Genomic DNA, 23,441 nt, shown 5'->3' with positions numbered 1-23,441 from the left:
CGTCCCACAGCAGTCCCTATCAGCCATTGAGTGACATCAATCGGGTAAACCTACTTATTGCCATGCTTTATTTCTCTTACCTCCGGAAACCATGGAAAGCCAGCTACACCAGCAGAGCTTATCACCCGGCAGGACTCAGATTAGATCATACTGCAGCAAATTGAATCCTCCCCCCTGGTTCAGGAAACCACGGAGGAATACACGGGCCCATGATGCTGCAACACATCTGATCTGTAATAGGAGGCTGGTTCGGGGAGTGTGCATACACTCCCTGACAGCTGAATATCACTGACAACAATTCCTTGTGATGCCTATTGTGAAAATTGTTGAAGCTTTTCACAAGTTTAGCGAAATGAAATCTGCAAGTGTTTTAGCTTCCATGTGATCTCACCTAACCGTCTTAGTTAGAAAAGTAACAGAAGATATGCAAATATCTCACATAATGACCCAGCATGCCTTAAAGGGCAATTCTGATGTTATAGAAATACTGTATAAATTCTGACATTTAGCCTAAATAGGTCGACATTTTCCACAAAGAAAATATGATTGTTCATTTAAAGGCCATGATGAAGTGTTCTCCAATCATCTGGAGAAAATATAGTTGTAGGGTCGCTTGTGTGAAAATAGCCTGGTGAACAGTCTGTTGAAAGGGCGGCTCGTGCTGATTTTCAAGTGTCAACCCTCAGTTTTCATGGTAGAAGTTAATGGAACAGGTTGTTGCCGAGCTGCATGGGGTCAGATGGAACGGATGTCTCTTACCTACCTGCTTCATTTCATTGGCGTCATGCAGGCCGTTGATGGAGGGCAGCTGCTGCACGGCGACCCATATCCAAGGTTACATACTGCAGCTGCCTTTGTTCCTCATCATTTGGTTTTTCTCCTCTGAGTTCTTCTTTTTTTTTTTTTTTGCTCTTCTGCTAGTCCTCCATATTTGCTTAAATTAATCAAATTCTCGTGATTGTCAAATCAGATGTGGTCTGGTGTCCTTATACATTCCTGAGTAAAATATTCCTTGAGTAAAACACAACAAATAAAAAATCGCCTAACTTAACTCTCATCCTATCAATAACATACAAGGACTACTGACTGGGTTTCCTGGGGACCCCAAGAATAAACTACTATAAGAAACAACCATGATAGCAAAATGTAATGTTTTATTTCTTCTTGAGACATTATTAGTTATGTAATTTATGTCATCTGAAAAAAATACTGATTAACATTATTATTTTAGGAATGTTGCAGTTAATTTGCACATTTTGTGAAATGAAGATTTCAAATATTGATACAAAGTCAATGGGAACAAATTGATTGACCAGGTCATGAAAAATTGAAATAATAGTATAAAGAACCTGTGAGATATGACAAAAAGTAAACCTCAGGGGTCTGCAGTTCCCATCAGTATGATTAAACTTTAGAGCACTGAGTGTAACGTAGAGGTTTAATATTTGCTTTTGATTTTAGAATATACAATGTCTCTCTCTGAACTTAAATTCACCGATCCCAGTCTTTAATTTTTTTTTTCTATTTATACATGCAATGTAGAATACCTCCAAACATAGCATTGAAGCATTGGCATTGAGTGTTTATCTTTTACATGTTTACACCTTTACTTTCTCCACCATCATTAATTATGTAACAAGCAGTCACAAGTGAAATGCAGTGAAATGTATGATAGAAATGGGCTCCTTGTCAAATGCAAGTAGCAGCCAGAGCCTCAGTGAGAGCTCTGGTATACGCACCCTCCTACATTTCACAAATAATCTCTCAGTGTCTTTATTCTTAGCTCCAGTAGCCCTTTACTGTGAATTGCCCATAGGCAGGTTAAGGTTAATCATCTCTAGTTTCCTCTTCTCTCCATGTTTTCTAACCTCTTTCTATCCTCAAGCTTTCTGCTGTGACATTAGCAGCTACTAATGTGTTTGACATTTGTTTTAATAGATTTAATTTATGGGCAGGAAAACAATACATAGAGTAAACCAATAAATCAAACCACAAATGAATACTCTCTTTAACCCCATGGCTATGACGAGAATGCACCCAGCCAGGAGGGGAAAAAAATTAAAGTAAATTATTGTTTTAAAAGTAGCTGTGAGATTAATGAAACATTAAGAACACTGTGCTGGCTTAAGAGGTCACTGCCCACATTTAATAGGTTATTCAATCATACCCAGCTGGAACTCACTGCGTGTTCATTCCTTCCTTTGCTGAACACAGTGGCATGCACCTTGCATGCCAACAGACTGCTGCTAGCAGAGATGGTTTAACAAATAAAACATTCTTCTGAAGACTGGATGCCTATTGAATTTGATAAGAGCTCATGCCCATCAAACTAAACATGTCAGAAGCATCATTTATGACCTTCAAGCATCACGCATGCTCTTTAAAAAAAAAAAAATATTGCTATTATTGCATGTCGTGCCAATTCATGCACAAAATCTTATGGAATTTTGCCATTTTTGTTTTTCCACACTCTTTCAGTGAGGATTATGCCTTCCAAGTCTTCTTTCTACATTCTATTTTAAATTAAGTGTGTTCTCAAAGAAAACAGGATTTCACACTCACTGTCAGTCTTTCTCTTTACTGATCCCACCATATTTATATTTTCAATTATTTTTTATTTTCCTACCACACATCTTTTTGGTGTGCTGACATTGACGCTAACACAATGTGTCTGTTTATAAGTCTAAGTAGGGCATGAAAGATTTTGCATACCCAAGAAAAGAAAAGACGCCCAGCTAAAGGTCTGTTACGGTAATAATATAAGTAAGTTAGGGCTTGGAAATATTAGCCAACAATTCACAGTTGACCAATCAGTAAAATGCTTTTGGAGGATACACTAAAATGTTAACTCTGCCTCAATTGTTCTTTATTTATTTTTCCCTGTAGCAAAAGTATAAAAGAACCTTTGATCTATGCACTTACAATACTATACCATACAATACCAGAGAACTAGAATATGTATCAATAATGATGGCCATTATTTTATCGTGCAATGCAAGGTTGACATTGAGGTTAATGAGCATAAAAAACAAAACAAACAAAAAAAAATTTGCAGAAGAGTTTGTGTCAAAAATCTTTCAGAATCACAATTGTGAATTGTGAGTCTAAGTTCAGATCTGATCTGTAGCAGAGGACTGCTCAGCTTTTGTGCAGTATTGGAGTTCCTGTATGGAGACATGCCTACTATATATATAACTAATATAGATCGTAGGTTCATGTAACCTAAGCATGGGACTCTTTAGGAATCTAATCAAGAGATGAACTCCAGACTTGTGGCGTTCATGCTGACTAAGCTTAGTCCTCTTCTTTCATCTTGCCTCTTTTAGTGGAACCCCTCTAGGCAAAGGTACAGGCTTAAACTGCACCATACCTGTTACTGGGCTAAATCAAACACCTTTTAGTAATTCTCACTCGGACCTAATTTCATGCTCACTCAGCTCTCTGTTCATCATCCACCATCAGCATGAACACAGCCACTTGGGGCTCTCACATGCATGCTGTCATCAGGCATACTGCCAGCATGTCACAAGTACAGGATGGCTTGCATCACTTCTCGAGGACACTTGGATAATTAAAGAGGGAAGAGGGATTTAATAAGGGTTTTGGCTCTGCTGCAGTTGATACAGTGACCTGTCTGCAGACTGATCCCCAACTATATGACGCTTCTGACAGCTTGTGATTATAGCTGGATATGTGAAGTAAGAAGATAGTATAACACTAATCTGGCTGAATAACAGCAATGTGTCACTGAGCATGCCAACTAAGCCTGGGTCGCTCTAAAGGCTTCCCACAGCCACACCTCCCTAAGCTCTCAAAGATGCACGGTACCCGGCCATGTTTATCAACTGTTGCATACAAAATTTCCTTTTATTACCCATCATGCTAAAAATAACTGAATTCTTTAAATTACTTTGGCTGATATGTCAACACACCATCGCTGCATTGCACCCATTTGTGAAAAAGCATCATCTATATGTACTCTACAAAACTCTTTCAACCCATTACCACCATCAGTTAATGAAAGGTCAAGCCCAGTCTGTCCATTCAATATATCTTAAGTAGTCCTGGTTGCTCCATTACCTCTCAACAAACCTAACGCGCACCTGAAGTAACCCTCGGCTCCGCTCTCTGTGTTTTCCTTCATCCATGGCCCCGTCAACCTGCTCACCCTGTTACAAATTACCAAACAAATGAACCCTCTCGCTGGAGACAAATGAGGAAAAATAGTCTTTGAAGAGGACCATTTATTCAAATCCCGCTTGACAGTGTGGAATCTCTGATCCCATTCCTCTCCTTGAGAGCACGTGGCAAAAGTAAGTCAGGCAAAAAAGAAGGGGAATCACATCAGGCATTTCACAGGCTTTTAAATGACAAGTTCCATTGCACCAGAGCTAATATCTCTGAGAGGCAAGCCCGTTTAGCCGTACTGAAGAATCCAGTTAGAGTTAAGAGAGAAGATGCTATCAAACAAACCCTGCAGTTACCAGAACATTGAAGCCAAACCAATCTCAGTGTTCATGTCATTGCACTCTTCAATGCCTCTCTGTATGGCGACAGTAATTCTCTGCCAGGCTATTTTCATTTTCTTCACTAACAGTATGGATAAGGTTCATGTATGTGATCAACCAATCTTCCTTTGTTTACAGTTTTCCTCATGCATCTCAACAACAGGGATCTCAGCAAGGCTCGGTGAAGGGAAATTATTTGTAACTAAATAACATTAACTGTTGTCCTTGTGAAAAAAACAGCAAGGACTTTATGATGGTCTAGATGCGATACTGTAATACAAGTCTCGCTCTGGGATGAGACAGGGAGGGGAAAGTTATTCTGGTGGCTTTCACCCAACTGCAATCCTTCAAAAGTTAACCCCCCTGAGTTTACCTCTATCGCTGCTCCCCCGCTATGCTGCCATGAAGCTAGTCACCACTTTAAGGTCATTTTCCCCACGTCTAATTTTACCCTTGGGTACGCTCGAGTACAGCGTATGAGAACAGCCATCATTTTAAACACTTGTTTCAGGCGCTATTTCGTTCTCAGTTTATGTGCCTTCAATCTGAGGTGATGGAGTGCTAATGAACTGACAGGCAGATGCATTTTGACTGAGGTCTTATGAGGCATTCTCGAAGACCTTGTCTCGTCTGCCATATTACTTTGCCCAAGTTGAGGGAAAGAAGGTCCAAGGTGCTCAGCCAGGCACATGGGTAACAAATGAGCCACATCATCAGCTGTATCAGTTGATCTAAGGGACTACGAAAGATCCCCGCCTGACATCAGGTGGCTGTTTGATAGACACTGCTGAGACTTAATGCAAGCTAATGAGCTGTATTGAATGCTAATATTTTTGAACAAAACATGGCTGTGTCAGCACTGTGCTAAATGCAGTGTTAATCCTCTAAGTAGTGGTCACTACCCAGCTTTCTTTGTTGAGATATTAAATTGGATTTTGCAGAGAAAGATCAGAATTTTGGCAGAAATCTCTCTGTAAAATTAAATCAATATATCACATAGCTCACTGTAGGAGCCAGCAAAGGTCTCATATACAACCCTCGAGTGTAATATTGAGATCGCTCTCCTCCATCAACCTGCTATGTTATCTACACGTTCAACTTTTTGACCCCAAACAAAGGATAGATAGTAAATATGAAAGTAACTCACCGTTAATGCCTGCACACAATGCTGAGGAAGAGCCATGTCAACCAGTGGCTTTTGCCCACAAGGCGAGAGCATTCTTCACACCTGTCTGCAAGGATAAGTGGGCTTGTCACAAGCAGAGCTAATCTGTTGCAACGCTCAGTCACACTCAATCCCCCAGTGGTACTCTCCGCTTGTCCTTGAATGTCTACTGGCATTGGAAGCTTACTTGGACCGCTGATCAGTCTAACCATGGTGGAAAACATGTCAATGAATGGCAGCAGCATCTCCTCTCCTGGCAGACAGCTCAGAGAACTTCTGCCCTTTACAGTTTTCATGCCCTTTTATGTTGGCATGGACAAGATCTACCTAAAATAGACACGTGTGCCATCTGTGTGGGTCATTAGCCCATATTACACTATTCAAAACGATTTTTGTTTGAACATTAAACTGTCATTCAAGAAGAGAGATGAATGCAATCAAAAAGTGCTTTGTCTCCAAGGTCATCGACACTGAGTGAGAGACATGAGAAAGAAGAGTGAAGAGAGCTATCAGAAACATAAGGAATACCGTTCTGTGACTTGGACAGCATTCAAAATATGAATTGGGCATGCTGATGTGCAATCACTTTGCTATTCACTGCCAGAAATGATCCCCAAAAGTGTACCGTAGTACACTTTGTAGTTTCTGTTTTAGAAGGATTTTTGTAAGCTGGTTCGATATCAAAGCTGAAGAATGCAATTATTTTCTGAAACCAAAATGCTTTCTATTAACGTAGTCAGAAAAGTGGGGCAGCAAAATGGGACGTAGTAGTTAGTGACATTGAACATTTAAAGCTCATTAAAGTATTAACGGAGTGTGTGTAATGTCTGAAAATTGTTTGTTGGTGCGTTTCAGCTCCTTAACTACAAATCATTTATACTTAACATTGTTGTTGACTGCTTTCAAATGTATTTTTGGCGTTCCACTAAAAAACACATTCAGACCGCCATTGCCTTCTATTCATTTTCATATGGTACAAAAATGAAATGGCAGACTCATGAAACTGGAGTTGTCTAATCCATCACAATACACATCATCTTTGCCAAAGTGGCATTAACTTTTGATTGACCTGAATTAACTGCACAAACAAGCAGAAATAATGTAAGGTTGGCACAATTAATAAATGTACTCTTGATGTTCAATGTAAGACTTACTCAACTAAAGCAAGTTTCAAGAGTTTGCTAATAACACTGCAAACAAGAGAAATGGTTAGCTGTAATGTAAAGAATGTGATTTGACATAAATCAGACAAAACCTGCAAAATCGCCCAGCATGGTCCTTTGAATTGGCATTGCAATTAGCTGGTTATATTCACTGGAAGCTAAAGGACAGACACACTCGCACCAACAAATCCTGAAGAACCGTCTTGCATTTATTTTGTGCTTGTTCGACATTGAGGAATTGCCAGAAAAGTAGTATAGGGTGGGATATTCTGTATCATCTCATTAACTCTGCCTGCCCTTCATGGATCAGGAAGAAACAACCTTTTTATACAGGGAGAACATGTACTGCCCTCTATGCTCACACTCACAGATATTAGTTTGTCATAAAATAAAGATGTGATGAGATGAGAAAAAAGGTGATTATAACAAACTTCAATTGCAGCAAAATGTTGTTTTCCATGTCATTTCCTTTTGATGTAAGAGACATATGGATACTCAGTTCAAGTTTAGGAAGACAGTTACTTGTGTGAAAATATTACTCTGACTGCTGAAGATCAAAGGATTGAAATTATAAAGAGACAATGTTGTGGTTTCTGTTTTAGAGGGATTTTTTAAAGCTGGTTCGATATCAAAGCTGAAGAATGCAATTATTTTCTAAAACCAAAATGCTTTCTTAAAAAGTGGTCAGAAAAGTGGGGCAGCAAAATGGGACATGAGGGGGACAGCACATGAGGAATAGATTTCAATAAATATCAAATATCCATGTTAAAATATGAAAATGTAGACAGCTGTCATTGAAGATATAAAATTAAATTAGTTTAATGACTAATGACTTGTTTGCATAAATATTCATGAATATTCAGATGAATATGTGTAGGCCATTACATTCTGTTCATGATCTCTTTCTCTTTTTATTAACCCCACAAAGTGTCAATAAAAATAAGTGTTTATTAGATTGGCACTCTAGAGTAAGTGACAGGGAATTTTTAAAAAGTATTCTTTGTTTTACTTCATAGTGCTGGATTGCTATTGCTACAGTATGTTCTCATGGATCATTACACTATAAGAGTATTTCAGCACTCTATGGCCAAGGACATGGAGCAGCAGCTCAGTGAAATTTTGCAAAGCTTTTTAAAACTACTTTTAACATGACTGTCCAGTCAACACAGAGAAAATAATGCAGACCCAAATCTCAACACAGCTATTTATGTTTCTGCTGTTGTTGTTGTTTTCGTTGTTGTTGTTGTTAGTTTGTCCGGTGCAAATGCAAATCACAGCGTAACATCTTACGTCAACATAATTATGATCTGAACCCAGCTGTAAATCCCTCTTTTCTACATTTTTTTTTTTGCCCATATCCAGTGGAAACAGATTGCATTCATTTCCAATTGTTAGTGTTGAGTGTTTGGATTTCACAAACGCAACAAAGGCGGCTTAAGCAGAAATGATGACTGCTACAAAAACACACAGCAAGATGTGCCAGGAGGACTGAATAATATCAGGGGGCTGACGTGTTTTCAGAATTTGCTCCATTGAATGGCAGCATTTCAAAACAGAAGTAGGGACAGCCTTTGGCAGAATCTGCTGAGTCAATTGAAGAATTGTCTTGCCTGAAATATTTATTTTGAGTGACTATGTGGTACAGTCATGCTGCTCGAATGTATGGTGACCATTGGGAATGTGGTCTGTTCATTCATGGCTGTGCTGTATAACACGTGATGAGCTGTGAGTTTTGATGTGATGCTTCTCATATGAAGGAAATCTTGTCATTTTGGCTTCTGAATTTAGCAAATGTCTCCATCCTGCATTACAGTCTTTCCCTTTCTTCACTCTATCAAGTACAGTTCAGTGACTATCATCAGAATAATGTTTCGCAGGAATTAAAATGACGATGGGCAGTAGAATGGACAGGTAAAATTACATGTATTTAAGTTGAGAAAAATGTCAGGCACATACATTTTTTTTCAAAATTCTTGCTTTAAATTCTTCAGGGTGGTGCAGGGATGACTTTATATCATTTCCATATAATTTCTAGGGTAATATAAGATTTTATGACTGTCAAAGGATATAAAATACAGTCTTTAAGAGTTTTATAAGAATCCACATGGGGTATTTGTGTCTCATTTAAAAGTTTGGGTCCCTTTGACAGTTTTGGCTGGCAACTTGATTCTTAAATTCTTTAAGATTCAGATTCTACATTTTCATAGATTTATTTAGTTAAGACAGAAAGGATTTGTCTCGGACCCCCTTCTCTACTCAGTTTGTCACTGGATATGATTCTATTAGGCAGGAAATCCACTTCTGTAAGCCAACATCTACTTTTGGCTTCAACACTCTTGAGGCATGATGTCTGTGCTTTCATTCAACATTAAAACTGTGATATTGATCTATACATGCAGCTAGGACAAATGTATCCAAATTATTACCATAAATGTGGTTATAGTAATAAAGATAAGCTGTAAAATATAGTGAATATGGAACATTTGTGGTAATCATACCTTTGTCTTTTTTGCAGCCAATCCCACTGGTGCTGGATCAAATGGTTACCCTGGCACATCAGAGGTCTTCCGGGAATCCAGCAGCACTACAGGAATGGTGGTTGGCATTGTAGCAGCGGCGGCACTGTGTATTCTCATCCTGCTTTACGCTATGTACAAATACCGGAACAGAGACGAGGGTTCGTACCATGTAGACGAGAGCCGCAACTACATCAGCAACTCGGCACAGTCCAATGGCACCGTTGTCAAAGAGAAACCAGTCAACACCGCAAAGACCTCAAGCAAGAACAAGAAGAACAAGGACAAGGAGTACTATGTGTGATTATCAAAGCTTTGGTCTCTGCTGGACCAGTTTAGACATTTATCAAAAAGACAAATCAGGACATCGTGTGTACAGTATAATAACAAAGATGAACCTTATTTAGTCATTTTTTCCTATAAGACAATACTCTGAAAAGTAAATATGAGGAATGAAAAAATGAGGTATGAAAAAACGTTCTTCAGACTCAAGCCCTAAAGACAGTTTAAATGACTACAAGATGTACTGTCCTGAAAGAGACCGATGGTTCAATGTCTCTGGCAACCAGTTGAATAGTAACTGAATGCTTATCTCACATGTCAATCAAACAACATCAATCCCATCTGTGACTTGTTTTCTTGGGAAGGATAGCGTGATCTAACTCCCTTGTTTCCAGTAAAACAGAGGAGCACAGATGCACTTTGCAAAGGGAGATTCAGCATTACAGACTCAGTGTGTTCATTTACATTGCCTGTGTTTGTGTTGCTGAGACTTTTTCTAGAGAAAATGACACAATGCATAAATAAATACATACATAAATACGCCAAACATTTACTGTGGAGAAAAATTAAGGGGGGGGGGGGGGGGAATCAGGTGACAGTGAATTTATAGAGAAAAAAAATATCCCTGATGGATGTCCGAGGAATCAGCCAAAGTACTCACTGAAGAGGCAATGACGGCCGGCAAAGACTAATATCTGAGCTGCTGTGGTGCAAATATGAGAATGAACTGCAGTTTCTCTTGAAAGACGGTGTTTTAAAAAAGAAGAAAATGTCCATTGTGCCAGTAAGAAATCTGGAGGCCTTCGTTTGTGAACTCAAAGGAGAGAGTTCCCTCACAATTCTGGGGATGTCTCAAAAGTGATCATTCGGGAGCCATGCACGCAAAATTATCTTATTACAGTACATATGTTTATATACAGTACAACCACATCTATATGTGCTTTCTGGACTGTGACAAAGTGGTGTTTTATAGCCTGTTGTATAGATGATGCAAAATATAACTGCTCCTCAACCATTTTGGAATAAAACTATAAGAAAAGGACAAAAAAGACATAAGTGTTATTAAGTGTTGCTAGACATAGAAATTTTATGAAGGCATCTGCATTATTTTTTTTTCAATTGGATAATTTGATTCTTCCCTGTTTTTACATGTGTTCCTATATAGTTTTTATACAAATGCCAACCTGAGATAGAAGATCCCAGACCAGTAGCAGCCTAACCTGTCCCCAAAACTGCACATGATCGCAGAGAGGCATGGCATGGCAACTTGCGTGGCTCTCTTTTAAGGATACCGGTAGAATCACTGCCTTCCTCCTCCTGACTTACATGAGTGAGAATGAAGACTGAGAATATGAGTGATGAGGATGATGGATGTGGATGGTTAAGATACATTTACCTGCTGTGTGTTTCCAAGTGGTATTACAAGATTGTCCAATGTGTGCTTGGGCTCATGCGAAACTTGAGGAGAATAACTCAAATAAGTCTCCATTTCAACTGTTCTGTGTTTGTTCTGTCATTCTGTCAGTCAATTCTGCTTTCCAGAGACCTGTACTTGGAATGAGTATGAGGAAAATGCCCATGAACTATAAATGATGATCATAAATTATCTTTGTTTGCTCCTCTTTTATTTCTTCTTGAGTGTTTTATGTTCAATTGTAACTCTTCTTGTATTCCCAAGTAAAAAAAAAAAAATTATAAAAAACTAGTTTTGAAAAATCTAATGAATAAAATATTACCTAAGTGAACTTAAACCAGTCTATGACGAGATGTATCAGAGGAATGTGCAGATACCGGGATTTTTTGTGTCATCCTGCACACATTTTTAAGCTTTACTGACCTGTTTTATTTGTGTGTGTGTGTGTGTGTGTGTGTGTGTGTGTGTGTGTGTGTGTGTGTGTGTGTGTGTGTGTGTTTGTTCTTTGCTTCTTTTTTTTTTTTACCAGGTTCATCTATGTTTTTCAATAATTTAGGAAATCATTTCTTTTTCATGCCATTCCAGAGGAGGTGTCACATTCAGATTACAAGGTTTAAGGTTTAACATAAAAACTAAGCTATTACTAGACTTTAAATTGAAGTCACAAACTCTCAACCTCAAAGTGGAAATTCTACCCCAAACTCCAGTGATATTCTGACCAAGGATCAGATGCAGCACTTGACACTGAAGCATCACTTGAAACATACAGTGCATCTCTACAAGGGTGTTAATAGAGACAAGGGTAGCAGAAAGTGGCACTTGTTAGATCTACAGCTCCACGTTCTACATGAAGACTTGGTTTGATTCTCAGATAACGGGGATGAACAGCAGTAAAAGCACAAAGGTGCAGGCTGAGCTGGATTTAAACCCTTGCTGCTAACAGATGGCTCCTCAAGAGATTCCGCCCGAGTGTCACAGCCCTTCATCAGCTGCTCAAGCAGCTCTCTAATGTGATAATGTGTAATATGTGATATGCTACTGATCTCCATATGGAAATTCTTCATTTCAGTTGGCTGAGTTTTGCTCAAGGGCACTTCATCAGGGTAGGTGCTCGCTAACACATTACTACGTATTACGCCGTATTCAGACTGAAATTCCACTATTTAAAAAAAAAAACAACACAAAAAACACATACTGATGTAGTTGTTCTAAAGTCCAATTTCAAATCCATGAAAACACGGTTTTAAATTAAATTTTAAATTAAAATGATGTGATTATGTAGGACTTCATCACTTATAGTGAGAGGCTGATGGAGAAAATATGTTTACAGGGCCTTTAAATTATCCAACATCCGTGAGTTTGAAGGCTTATCAGTTCAACACTGCACAGCAGACAAGACTTTACCATTCTGTATGGCACATACACAATACATTACTTTTCTTCTTCTTTGTTCTTAATAGTGCCATCAACACTATAATTACATCACTTTACAAGGAGTGTCTGCTTGCACATAAATAATTGGCCAATGCAGTGTGACGCCAGATGAGGTGGAGCCATGTTAAACTTGTTTGCATTTTGTTTGTTTTTTAAATCCCTGATATGTTGTAAATGTAGTCTCATTGAAATGAATAAGGAGGACATACTTTTTTTGTATTTATTCTTATTTTTTTCTGGCATAGACACCTTTATTAGCAGTAGAGATACAGAAAATCATGGGAGGGGGGGTGGGCAGGATTTGAACCAGGATCCGCTGCATATGTGGCATGCGCCCTAAACTACTCGACCACCTGCGTGCCGTATTTTTTCATTTTCATATATTTTATGCACATACATTTCTGGGACCATATCCAAATATTTCTGGCTAATAATCCTCAGACATCAGTTTAAACCAACATGATACATCCGACAAACTGAAGTCAGTTGATCAAGAATATACCTAAAACATGTAGCAGTATGTTGTACATTTCTTTTTAAGGTATAATCATTTCTGTGTAGCCCATTTGGATTTGCATTTGGATTACTAGAGTGAAAGTAAAGAGACCTTTCGTCACTTATCCAGGAGGCTTCATCAATTTTACTGACTGCTAGGGAGTCCCTTTAACCTCTGCGGGTCATTCACACCTTGATGTCACATGAGAGTCACTGAAGTCACACAAGCTGTTCGGGAGTCACCAGCTCTCACGCAAAAATTAAAGTGTGAATTGCTGTGATATCCCTCAGGAATTTATGTCTGAGCAGCAGTCTAAGTAGTCGATAAGAGGTATGCTGACCCACCACCATCTCCCACCACCTCTCAGGGACAGTTGAGCCAGTTTCACATACACTGCATGCATGGTGCTCCTTACTCTTCTTTCAAACCATTTGTCTTCTCTGTGTACATTTCTTGTCTCAAAGAGTGGGCTGACATGAGAGAGTTGGCCCTCTTGTGATGAATCACACACATATACAGCAGTTGTTTTGTCTTTTTGATGTATGGGTCGGCATATTCCTTTTTCACTCGATAATGTGTATGAAATTGCTCCATTTATGTTTGCATATAGAGTGTTTTAGGTATATGTGCTGCTGTCTTAATTTTACATTTAATTAAATGTTTTTGTCCTACGTTTCTCGGACTACACAGTGAGTGACTGTGTTTGTATGTACCATGAGGAGTCTCAATTCCTGGATTATTATCTTGACCTCCACATACAATATCTTAACCAAAGGCTGCTGTTCCCTTGAGGCTGCTTAAATCTTTCCTCTCTCATGCTCATGTCATGTAGAGTGCTGTAGAGGAGTTTAGAGTGCAGCTGTGTTCTGTCTGTTGAAAACAGCCTTGTACTATAAGTAGATGGCAGGCAAGGTCGAGATGGGCAAATGCCTGATCTGGGCTAAGATTAATTCTGTTACTTAGTGTGTTATGGTCTCCACTGACTTTACAGTATGCATGTGATGTACAGCATGAGCTACATGATGACCCCAAGGTTCTGTGTCCAGTTGTATAACTCCTAAACCATTGATGCTGGTTGGCACAGTGCATTTACAATCTGTGGTTAACTGTGATAAGGCAAATGCAAATTTTCGCTAGTGAAAAACAATCTTAATACCATTTAAGCAAAATGTATATACTGGGAAAAACTAAACATCCAACTCCTAAGAGGGTTTTTAGTCCAACCACACACTTGAACAAGACTTTTTTAGGTGACAAAAATATTATAATTGACTCTTATAAACCCAAAACACAATGAAATAGCAATGACTACGCCTATAGTACTCTGTGAATCTTTAAGTCATAATAAAATCTAAACCGGTGAGTTGTATAAAAATTCACCACCGTACAGTTATTATGAACTACTCAATTAGTTATAGAGACTGAAACCTTTTTCTGTACTAGGCTGTAAACATGTTTATTTCTGCTGTAAATTTGGGCATTTTAACATGGGGGTCTATGAGGAAAGACTCGCCTTTGAAGTCAGCCTCAAGTGGCCATTTGAGGAACTGCATTTCACATTGGCTTAATTTTTCAGCCCCAGAGGTGGCTATTTGATGTCAATGACTTAATGGATGATAGCCTGAGAGGGAGTTCATGTATGTGATGGCCTCCTGGGGGTAGTGTATGGTCCTATCAATTACTTAGTGCAGTTGCTCTAAACTGCCAATTATTTATGATGAATACTGCTAGAATTGGTGTTTCATGTTTATTGCTAAGGAATTAGTACCTTTAAACTCATGTTAACAACTCAACAGTGTATCTTCCTGTATCCACAGGAATGGCAGTGACATTGAAAATGTCAACGCTCTCTTCTGTTGAATGCCTGGTGTCTAAGGAAGTGATTATGCAGTGGAGAAGACTGTTGAAACTTTTGACCCCAGTTGTTCTTCCTCTGCCTCTGCAATAGTGTAGTATATAGTCGTCACGGTTTGCTGATTCTGCAGCTGTGTTAAGATTTGCCATTGGCACACTTAACTACTTGGCTAAAAATTCTTTCTCTGTCTGGGTATCTCAGCAGTTCGTTACCCACTTGTCCTGGATGTCCTGCAGCTGTTGTCCCTCCAGCAGCAGGTTTACTCTTCTGCCCTTTCAGTGTTGCATACATCCAGATACTTTCTCTGGGATTGCAGATGAAATTTATGTTGGCAACATCTGCTGTATCTGAATTCCTCTCTTTGAGAGCATAAATGGTGATGTGGATTCTTCTACACTGAAGCTCAGGCATTAGTTGTTTGGGTTGAGTCCATAATGTCTCAGTGATTTTGAATCTCTGAGGCATTTCATTTTACAATCTGCCATTTTTAGGGAGCATCTTATATATTGGAGTTAACAGTTATTTTAGAGATATCTGACAGCAGCCGAGAAAGAATATAATGTTCTCATTGTATTTTAACCGCCTGTAGAAGTTGTTGACAGATTAAATGTATTTGTTTGTTTCACAATGAACTGGCGAAGCTATTCACTGTCAATAAATAAGGTCATGTCCTTATTGGTTCTAAAATTTTAATATTAAAGTTACCCTTTGCAGTTTTCATTGTAAGTATGAGCAGTCAACATTTTTTACCACAATGAAATATGAGTATCTCTAATTTGTGACCCGCTCAATCAAACTGAGTTGGATGTCGCAGCGGTCCATTCATGTAAAAACAAGTTTTATGTGTTTTGTTGTGTGTGTCTGAATAAACACAGTCTCAGCTTCAATATAAACTCACTATGAATGCACATTTCAAATGATAAGCATAGTTTTGAAGCTCTTAAAAATGACATGAGGTTGACGAGTCTGAATAAACTTTATTGACAGATGAGACAGATTGTGGTTGGCAGTGGAGGAAGATGGCAAGCTAGAGAGATGATGAAGACATTGCTGAAATTTTTATATTCGATTCCCATTAAAGGGTACATTTGACAATAATCGGACAGAGCTAATGTTGGATTATTTCACTGCACCAGCGGATGATAGTAGAATCTAACAGCAGGTCGACCTCCGAGTCTGACTTGGACAGCCCACCGGCTAACTTTTGCTCTGATCATAATGCTGAATGTGAGATGGTGGAAGAAGATATTCCACTCATGGCTGACCTGATGATGGCATACAACTTCTCTGATTATAGTAATGCACAAGGTCACGTGCTCTTACATGTGTCAAGGTATGTGTAGACTACCTATATAAGTGTCACCAAAAATGCTGTGTTCAAAAATATTGTGTTCATTTTGACTTGGGTCTTAATAAATTAGTTTTAATCCATGTGAAAAATGGCTGAATGTGAATGATTATCTTGAATGCCCTTTTTCTCAAAAATAAAGTTTGATGACAGCCAAACTTTGGAAGAGCATATCTCACTGAATATTTGGTGAAGAAAGATCATATTGGTATTGCCATAAAGCTGAAACACCCCTCTTTACAGACATACAGAAATCTCAAAATGTGTGTCTGGGTCAAAGTCACTCAAAATGATGGAGCAGGTCACATTTATGGAACATTCACAAAGCCATTTGTTTAATATGTTGGAACCTGCATTGCTCACATAGACTTGAGGTCTTGGACACACACACAACACAAGGTAATGCACTGTTTCACAGAGCCCCCAGTGGTCAGGTATTAACCAAGTCACTAAGTTTAGAGTTTCACATAATGGACCCAGGACAGTTTTTATGTTTTGATTGCATTCCAGATCTTTAATGATATAACTGTAATGTTATTTTGCTTAATTTGCTCTCAGTGGATTGATTGTGCACTTTTGCTCTTTTCCAGTAGTTGGCAACTCACTCAAACATTTTCCCTTCTGGTGTACAATGTATATGCAGTGCACAAAACTCAGGGAATAATGAAATAACAATAACAAGCTCACAGCTTTATATCAGCTCGGATTGTCTATGCCAATAGACGAAAACTCATAGGGTGGGGAAGTATTTTTAGCAACACGCTTATCCTTTCCTCTCATCCTCCCTCCTCTGCATCTCTCACTCTCACACACAATGTCTTTGCCCCTGTCTTCTGCATTCATCTTGCACCATTTCCCCTCTCTCACTTGGGCTCTTTGCTTCTATCTCAGCTGGATATACCAGACGTCCCTTTAATTCGACACACTAATGTAATTCGCCTTCTCTATAATCATCCATTTTCCCGTTTTCATGCCCTCTCCCCGAACTTGAGACACGTATTGTAGATTCTATTTCACAGCAGTACACCAGACTACATCAGTTTCCATTTCATTTATTCAGTATTTGTTTAGAAACCCCATGCTGCTCTGCTATGAATCAACACTGCTTAATAGATGCTACTCTCGCTGACCAGGTTAAAGTGGATATAATTACGCATGAATTTGAAAGTACAATTTAATATTAATGTTCTGAATCAAATGAAAATGAATCGAAAGTTCATGGAGCAAAAGTGTTTAGTCTTAGAAGATTATTGAGGAGCATTCATCTTGCAGGCACACAATCGAAAAACAGTGTGCTCCCTCAGAACGCTCAGTGCATCTGTAAGCACCTATTTAGTGAGGCTGCCTGACCGTAAAACAACTTTTAGCTTATGAAACACTGTATTCTCTTTTATAATGGAGAAACTTTCTAAATGTTGAAATTACAGTTGTTCATATACACTTAATTACTAAATAATAATACAAAAATAATAATGGAGTTTTTACCCATTGACTATCTGTCTTGCAGCACTGTCTAGTGTTTATTTCACTATGAGATACAGTATCTCATCTTTTTTTAATCATCCTTGTCTTCATTATGAATCCCTTTAAATGCATGCAGCTTGACTATTATGACCTATTCATATTAAAGGAGATGGGAGCAATTTGAAGTCATTATTATTATGGACTACAGCTAGTGGAAGCATCTTTCTTTGGTGTGCAAGTTGGATTAAGTAGGATGTGACTAATAAAAGTCACGTCCCAATGTGACCTCGAAGAAACTTGTTTGGATATCGGAGGATTTTGAAAGGAACAAGTGGAGATCAGAGAGGCTGAGATTTGATGTAACTTCTTCAAAAGTTTAAAAGTTTGCAGCTAGATATCTCCGATGCTACTCTGCAAAATGAATGAGACACAGGGATGTCAAATGTCTAAACTAATGTAAAAATATCATGCATATTTCTAAATAAATGACAAGCAAAAATGAGCAAAAAGCACCACCCAAAAAAGTGTCTTTATCTTCTTTTTGCAATTATTGCCATGGTTTTATTTTAGGTTCAACTTACATATTCTTTATACAGACTAACACTCATTTATATCTCATTTATTGCACCATGCACTTTATGAGATGTCTGATATCAATAGTTATAAGACAACTCAGGTTAGAAAATCAAACAGAATTAGAATTTAATTTAAAACTGATATAATTAATGGTATGTAGATTAAGCCTCCCTGTAATAATTGCATTATATTATCATGCAAACATACGCAGCTGCAAAATTACATCCAGGAAAACCACTTACAGCAGCGACAATTAAGATGGAAATGAGAGACAGGTAACTCTTACAGTTGAAAAGAAATCCCAACAGTGTTAATCACAAGGAAAGCTGTTCCCTTTATGTTATATAGAATTTTTTTTAAATTAAAACATTGTTTATACTGTGATGTAGTGTTGTGAAAATATTCAGTTCTCTGAGGAAAGATTATTTTTTCTACATCATAACATGTTTAACACTTTAATCCACAGTGTGAATGAGAATAAGCAGAAATATTGTGAGTCAAAATTCCTGGCAATCTCAGTGCCTCCCCCGTCCTGTCAGCATCGAGCCCACTGTGGAGGGGTTAAGGTTGGTGCTCCAGGCCAAACCCAGCAGTCGAGAGCCCACCCTCAGGAGAGGGAGTCAACATGGCAAGGGCACCAAACACATTCAGGATGCATAGGTGCCATTTATCATGGTTGACAACTGCACCTCTCAGTGCCATTTGGGTTTATTACCGGTACATTTCTCCCCACATAATGATGTTTTCCTTAGCACTTGTCCTCTGAGACCAGCTTCAATGAAAAACTGCAGCGGAAACATCAAGGTGACAGTTTTTATTTATTTTATTTTTTTTATGAAGTTTGCTTCATATGACTTCTAAGGACATGGAAATAAAACAAAGAGGAAGTGGAGTTTCTTACTTTGGATACAAGTTTGAGGACATGCTGTACCTGAGGATTTAGGCTGCATATCAGCATCCATGCAGCAGGGACTTAATACCTGCACACATTGGTATTCAAACCACACTCTTATTTGGGGAATCAAATCCTTTAGCTGCACAACCAGGTTTGGTTTTTCCCCAAATACAAATGTACTCACAATTGCTGAGAAATTTCGATTCACAACAACTACTTTGGATTAATCATTTGAACAAAATTCTATCACTCTACTTATCACTTATATATTATTATTATTATTATTATTATTATATACTCTTAAATCAACAAATGGTATCTTCAGTTTGCAATGAAGTGTTGTAATTGACTTTTGAGCTACACCCACACTGCCTACTTCTTCTTCATGTAATGGTGTCCTTCCCAGAAATCCTTTTTCCATTTAACTGCCGGCTGTATGTGACTGGAGTAAAGTTATATTAATATTTGCTATTGAATACTGGGTACACTGCTAGATAGAAGATATTGGAAAAAGAAAACATTTTTGTAAGAAGGTCGAGTTATCACCATATTCACCACACCAAATTCTGTACTTTTGTGCCTTATGAGTTTTTATGATGGAAAAACAAACATGAAGCAAAGATCTATTATCCAATATGAAGTAAACCTTTTTTTGCAGGTATAGATAAATGGAGCAGCTGAAAAATGGAGCATGGCTTGTTGCAGGTCATCTCAGTTTTCCTATAGCAGAATCGGTATGTAACTTTTGAATATTTGTGCGCAATACTGAATTTATAAGAAGGTCTTGTTATTTGATTATGAGGAAGTAACACAGTAGTCTAATGTTTACTGTGTTTATACATGACAAGTTTTAAATTCCTAACTGATTAACTTCTATCTAAATGTTTATTATAATAATATATGTATTCATTTATTATAATAATTTATAACATAACATAACATAACCTATAACATACACCAAATGGGCATAATGAATAGCTGTTTTTACAACACTAATGCTGACTTCAAGAGTAGCCTCATGTATACTTCTGCCATTGTAGACAGCTCTACAAGGGAACAAACTAGATAAATCAAATTAAATGTTTTTATTTTATTCAAAATCTAGTCAAACAAGCACTAGCATTCAGAGTAACAGAAAGATCTTTGTTCGATAAAAGGCTTTTAATAAGCCAGCAGGTGACTTAGTTTTCACATTTCATAATAAAAACCTCCACTACACAAATTATTGATTAAACACCACAAACTATCTATGACACAGCAAAATTTAAAGTGGACATTAAAAAGTATGACCATAAAATATGAATCGCACCCTAAAGCTCTTCTGCTGCCAAAAGCAGAGCAAAGCTGACGCTGAAGAAATCTCTGTTTTACAGACAGCCTAAACTATTGATGAGAATGTGCTCATAATAATGATATTGGTATAATAATGATATTGTGAAAAAAATGAGTAAATGGCACACCCAAATCTAATATTATCATACTGGAATAACAGATTTTGAACAGAACAATTCTTGATTGATTCATGTGTATTCAGACTTTTCATCTGTCAGAATAAAATAGGAATAAAAGAATAAAAGGACTCGTAGGTTGCTTAAGTTAAACCAGAGTTTTCTTGTAAAGTTATGTGATACACAAAGCTCTTTTCTCAAAAACTTTCCAGTGATACCAGTCTTCACTTAAAACTGACGGCAGACTCTTTAAGTATTTCTGATGTTCCATGAAGTTTTAGAGCTGCGGCAGGAGGCAGCGCAGCACAGGTCATAATGCAAATAGACTCATCCTGCATATCTATTGTCTTATCTGAAAAGCATGTGCACTTTATCTTTGTCAGCCAACTCTTAATCATAGCCTGAGAGGAAGGATCTCATTAGCACAAGTCACATTCTCGTTGCCTGTGAGATGGAGCTGATCATTATCTTTGTTGTGGTGGTGATGCTGGTGGTGGTGATGGTGATGAAGATGATGAACTGATTGATTTGTGCCAGCGGGTAAGATCTTTGTTCACAGAATTAAATATGCTCTTTCAAATGAAATTTATTTTTTGCTTGTGGGATTTATCATAATGCTGGAATCAATATTTAATATCCTTGGATCAATGTTTCGTGAGGTTTTATTTTGCATTGGTTCTGTCAGTATTCCAAGGTAATAATGTGCAACAGTGAAAGATTAAGAAAAGAGCCAATATTGCAAAGGTATTGTACCTTTGTCAGTGGAGACTATGAGTCTTTTTCCTCTTTAATCTGTCTAGTATCATGTGTCTAAATTGTAACTCTTTCTGTCTTCAGTATTGCCATTATTACCGATTAGAACTAAATGTACAACTATGGTTTGTATGGACTTAAGGAGCATAAAATAATTCAGTTTTTTTTTTAAAAGAATGAAGCAGAACTGATTAATTGTAATTATTGCTTCAATTGACCAGTTACTAAACCTAGCAGGTTAGCAACTGTAACTAAGAAGAGCAAGCCTGTCAAACGTCAGATTTCTCCACATGGGAAAAAAGTGTTCATGGAACTCTAACTTGAGAGATATTTTATAAGAGTTTGTGTTACCTTTAAAAAAATACAAAAATACAAGAGCAAGTGTAAGAAATAGATTCAGTTGTATCTGCTGCAAACACTGGCATAGCCCAGCTAAAAAGCTTACTACCTACAACGATAAGGGGGATGTCATTAGCTAACTGGTTCCATTACAAAAAATACCTCCTCAGACCTGGAATCATGTAGTTACTGTGTGCATATGTAAGTTCCTCTATGCGGGGTCTTGTTAATAAACAAGTAAGCTGGAAAAGTGAAAAAGTCAGCTAAAGAAAATGTTTTACAATCTCAGAGTTTAACATTAGCATTAGCTTATGCTAATTAACTACAGTTGATAAATTCTCCTTGCAACAACCTCTAGAAATTTGAGGCCTGCCTTGGTTTGCTTCTGTGTAAAATCAAAGACCCATTTCTTTCAAAAAGTACTGAAAACTTCAAGTGGTTAATCTGCCACTGAAATAGAAATGAACGGAAATCTTGACAGGCCTGGCAACAGTAACTAAAGGACCCAGGGCTTAATGAACCATTGTAATTGAGATCTAAGGAGCTCAACGATAATATATGTCATTTAAATGTTCAGAATGTTCATTCCTGTGTACATTAACTTCAGTTACTGTAAAGGTATGAGATGCTGCTTACTGCAGGAGTGCTCGTGGGGAATGGATGGGGGTGGGCAGATGATCGGTAATGTGCCCACAAGTTCAAATGAAATTTAAGCCCTTGCTTCCTGTGGTTTTTATTGTCCAGGAGAAGGTCACAATTTATTATTTATCTTGGGAGGAAGTATATTCTTGCTGTTGTTGCCTTCATAATTGAGTCATCACCGCCTGAAAACATAAAGGCAAGGCCATTTTCCATCCATGGTTTAATAGGATGCTCTGCAACGCTCTCCTTTCTTTAAAATAAGCAGCACAGAGAACAGACATGCTGTCAACATTGCACTGAGTCACCATAATTATAGCAAGGTCCCCCCTGTTTACAAGTGCATCCTCATGTGACTGCAGTCATCTTTGCCTCAGTCAGCTGTGCAATATGTACAGCAGTACAGCATAGCATACAAATAAGAGACTGGCACACTGACTCTTTCACTTGTGTGATCTGCAGTAGGGTGTTGTTTTTATGAAACCAGCTTGCCTAGGTTATTGATTTTAAGCCCAGATAGGCTGCAGTATTTGCATTTTCCAGTTATTTGATTTGAACTGCAAATTAAATCTGTTTCAAGGGTTTTCAGACAAAATATAGATAACATCAAACTTAACATTTCAAATTGTGAGCAAAATTATTTTCATTTCAAAGATAAATAATTTAAACACAAAAATCAACCCTACAGGATCAAATCTTGCAAACAAATAATTTTAAATTGAGTGTAAATTTGCTGACAATGCTTTATTTAATTGTGATATCTCTTTGTTGGCAGTTTTTTTTGGCCATTAGATAGCTACTGGTCTCAAATTCACTTGTTTCATTTAAATACTGTAGTTGAAGACGCTATTCCATGTACTTAGTTCCGACTATAGTGACCAAAAGTCACCAAAAGCTCTATATGTCACCTATGGCTAATCTAGCTGAGTCAGGCACATAGTGGAAGAAGCTTGATCAAATATAGAAGGTTATTGGGCTTGCGCTCCCTTCTTTCGCAGACATTTTCAACTCCACTCAAGCAAATGGGTAAGATCATGTCTGACCCCACTCACCCCTACCAGACCCTCTTCCAACAAGACTAGGTCAAAACCTACATTAGTATATGGCTCGACATTGTATAAAATGCTAGGCGTCTTTTAATTTGAA

The 23,441-nt window shown here is 37.9% G+C and overlaps 1 protein-coding gene across 4 annotated transcripts in view; it reads left to right on the top strand.

The window, feature by feature from the left end:
- LOC133991452 (neurexin-1a) overlaps positions 1-9,656 on the top strand; it is a 257,056-nt gene extending 247,400 nt beyond the window's left edge. For all 4 annotated transcript variants that reach the window (XM_062429859.1, XM_062429858.1, XM_062429860.1 and 1 more), the window contains one exon: positions 9,352-9,656. In XM_062429859.1, the coding sequence (XP_062285843.1) occupies positions 9,352-9,656 (305 nt within the window). The remainder of the gene's footprint in view (positions 1-9,351) is intronic.
- The last annotated feature ends 13,785 nt before the right edge of the window (positions 9,657-23,441 follow it).

This window comes from Scomber scombrus, chromosome 12 (genome assembly GCF_963691925.1).
Source record: "Scomber scombrus chromosome 12, fScoSco1.1, whole genome shotgun sequence".
NCBI classification, from domain to species: domain Eukaryota; kingdom Metazoa; phylum Chordata; class Actinopteri; order Scombriformes; family Scombridae; genus Scomber; species Scomber scombrus.
The sequence above is the reverse complement of the archived record's forward strand: the minus strand, read 5'-3'. Positions and strand labels throughout refer to the sequence as shown.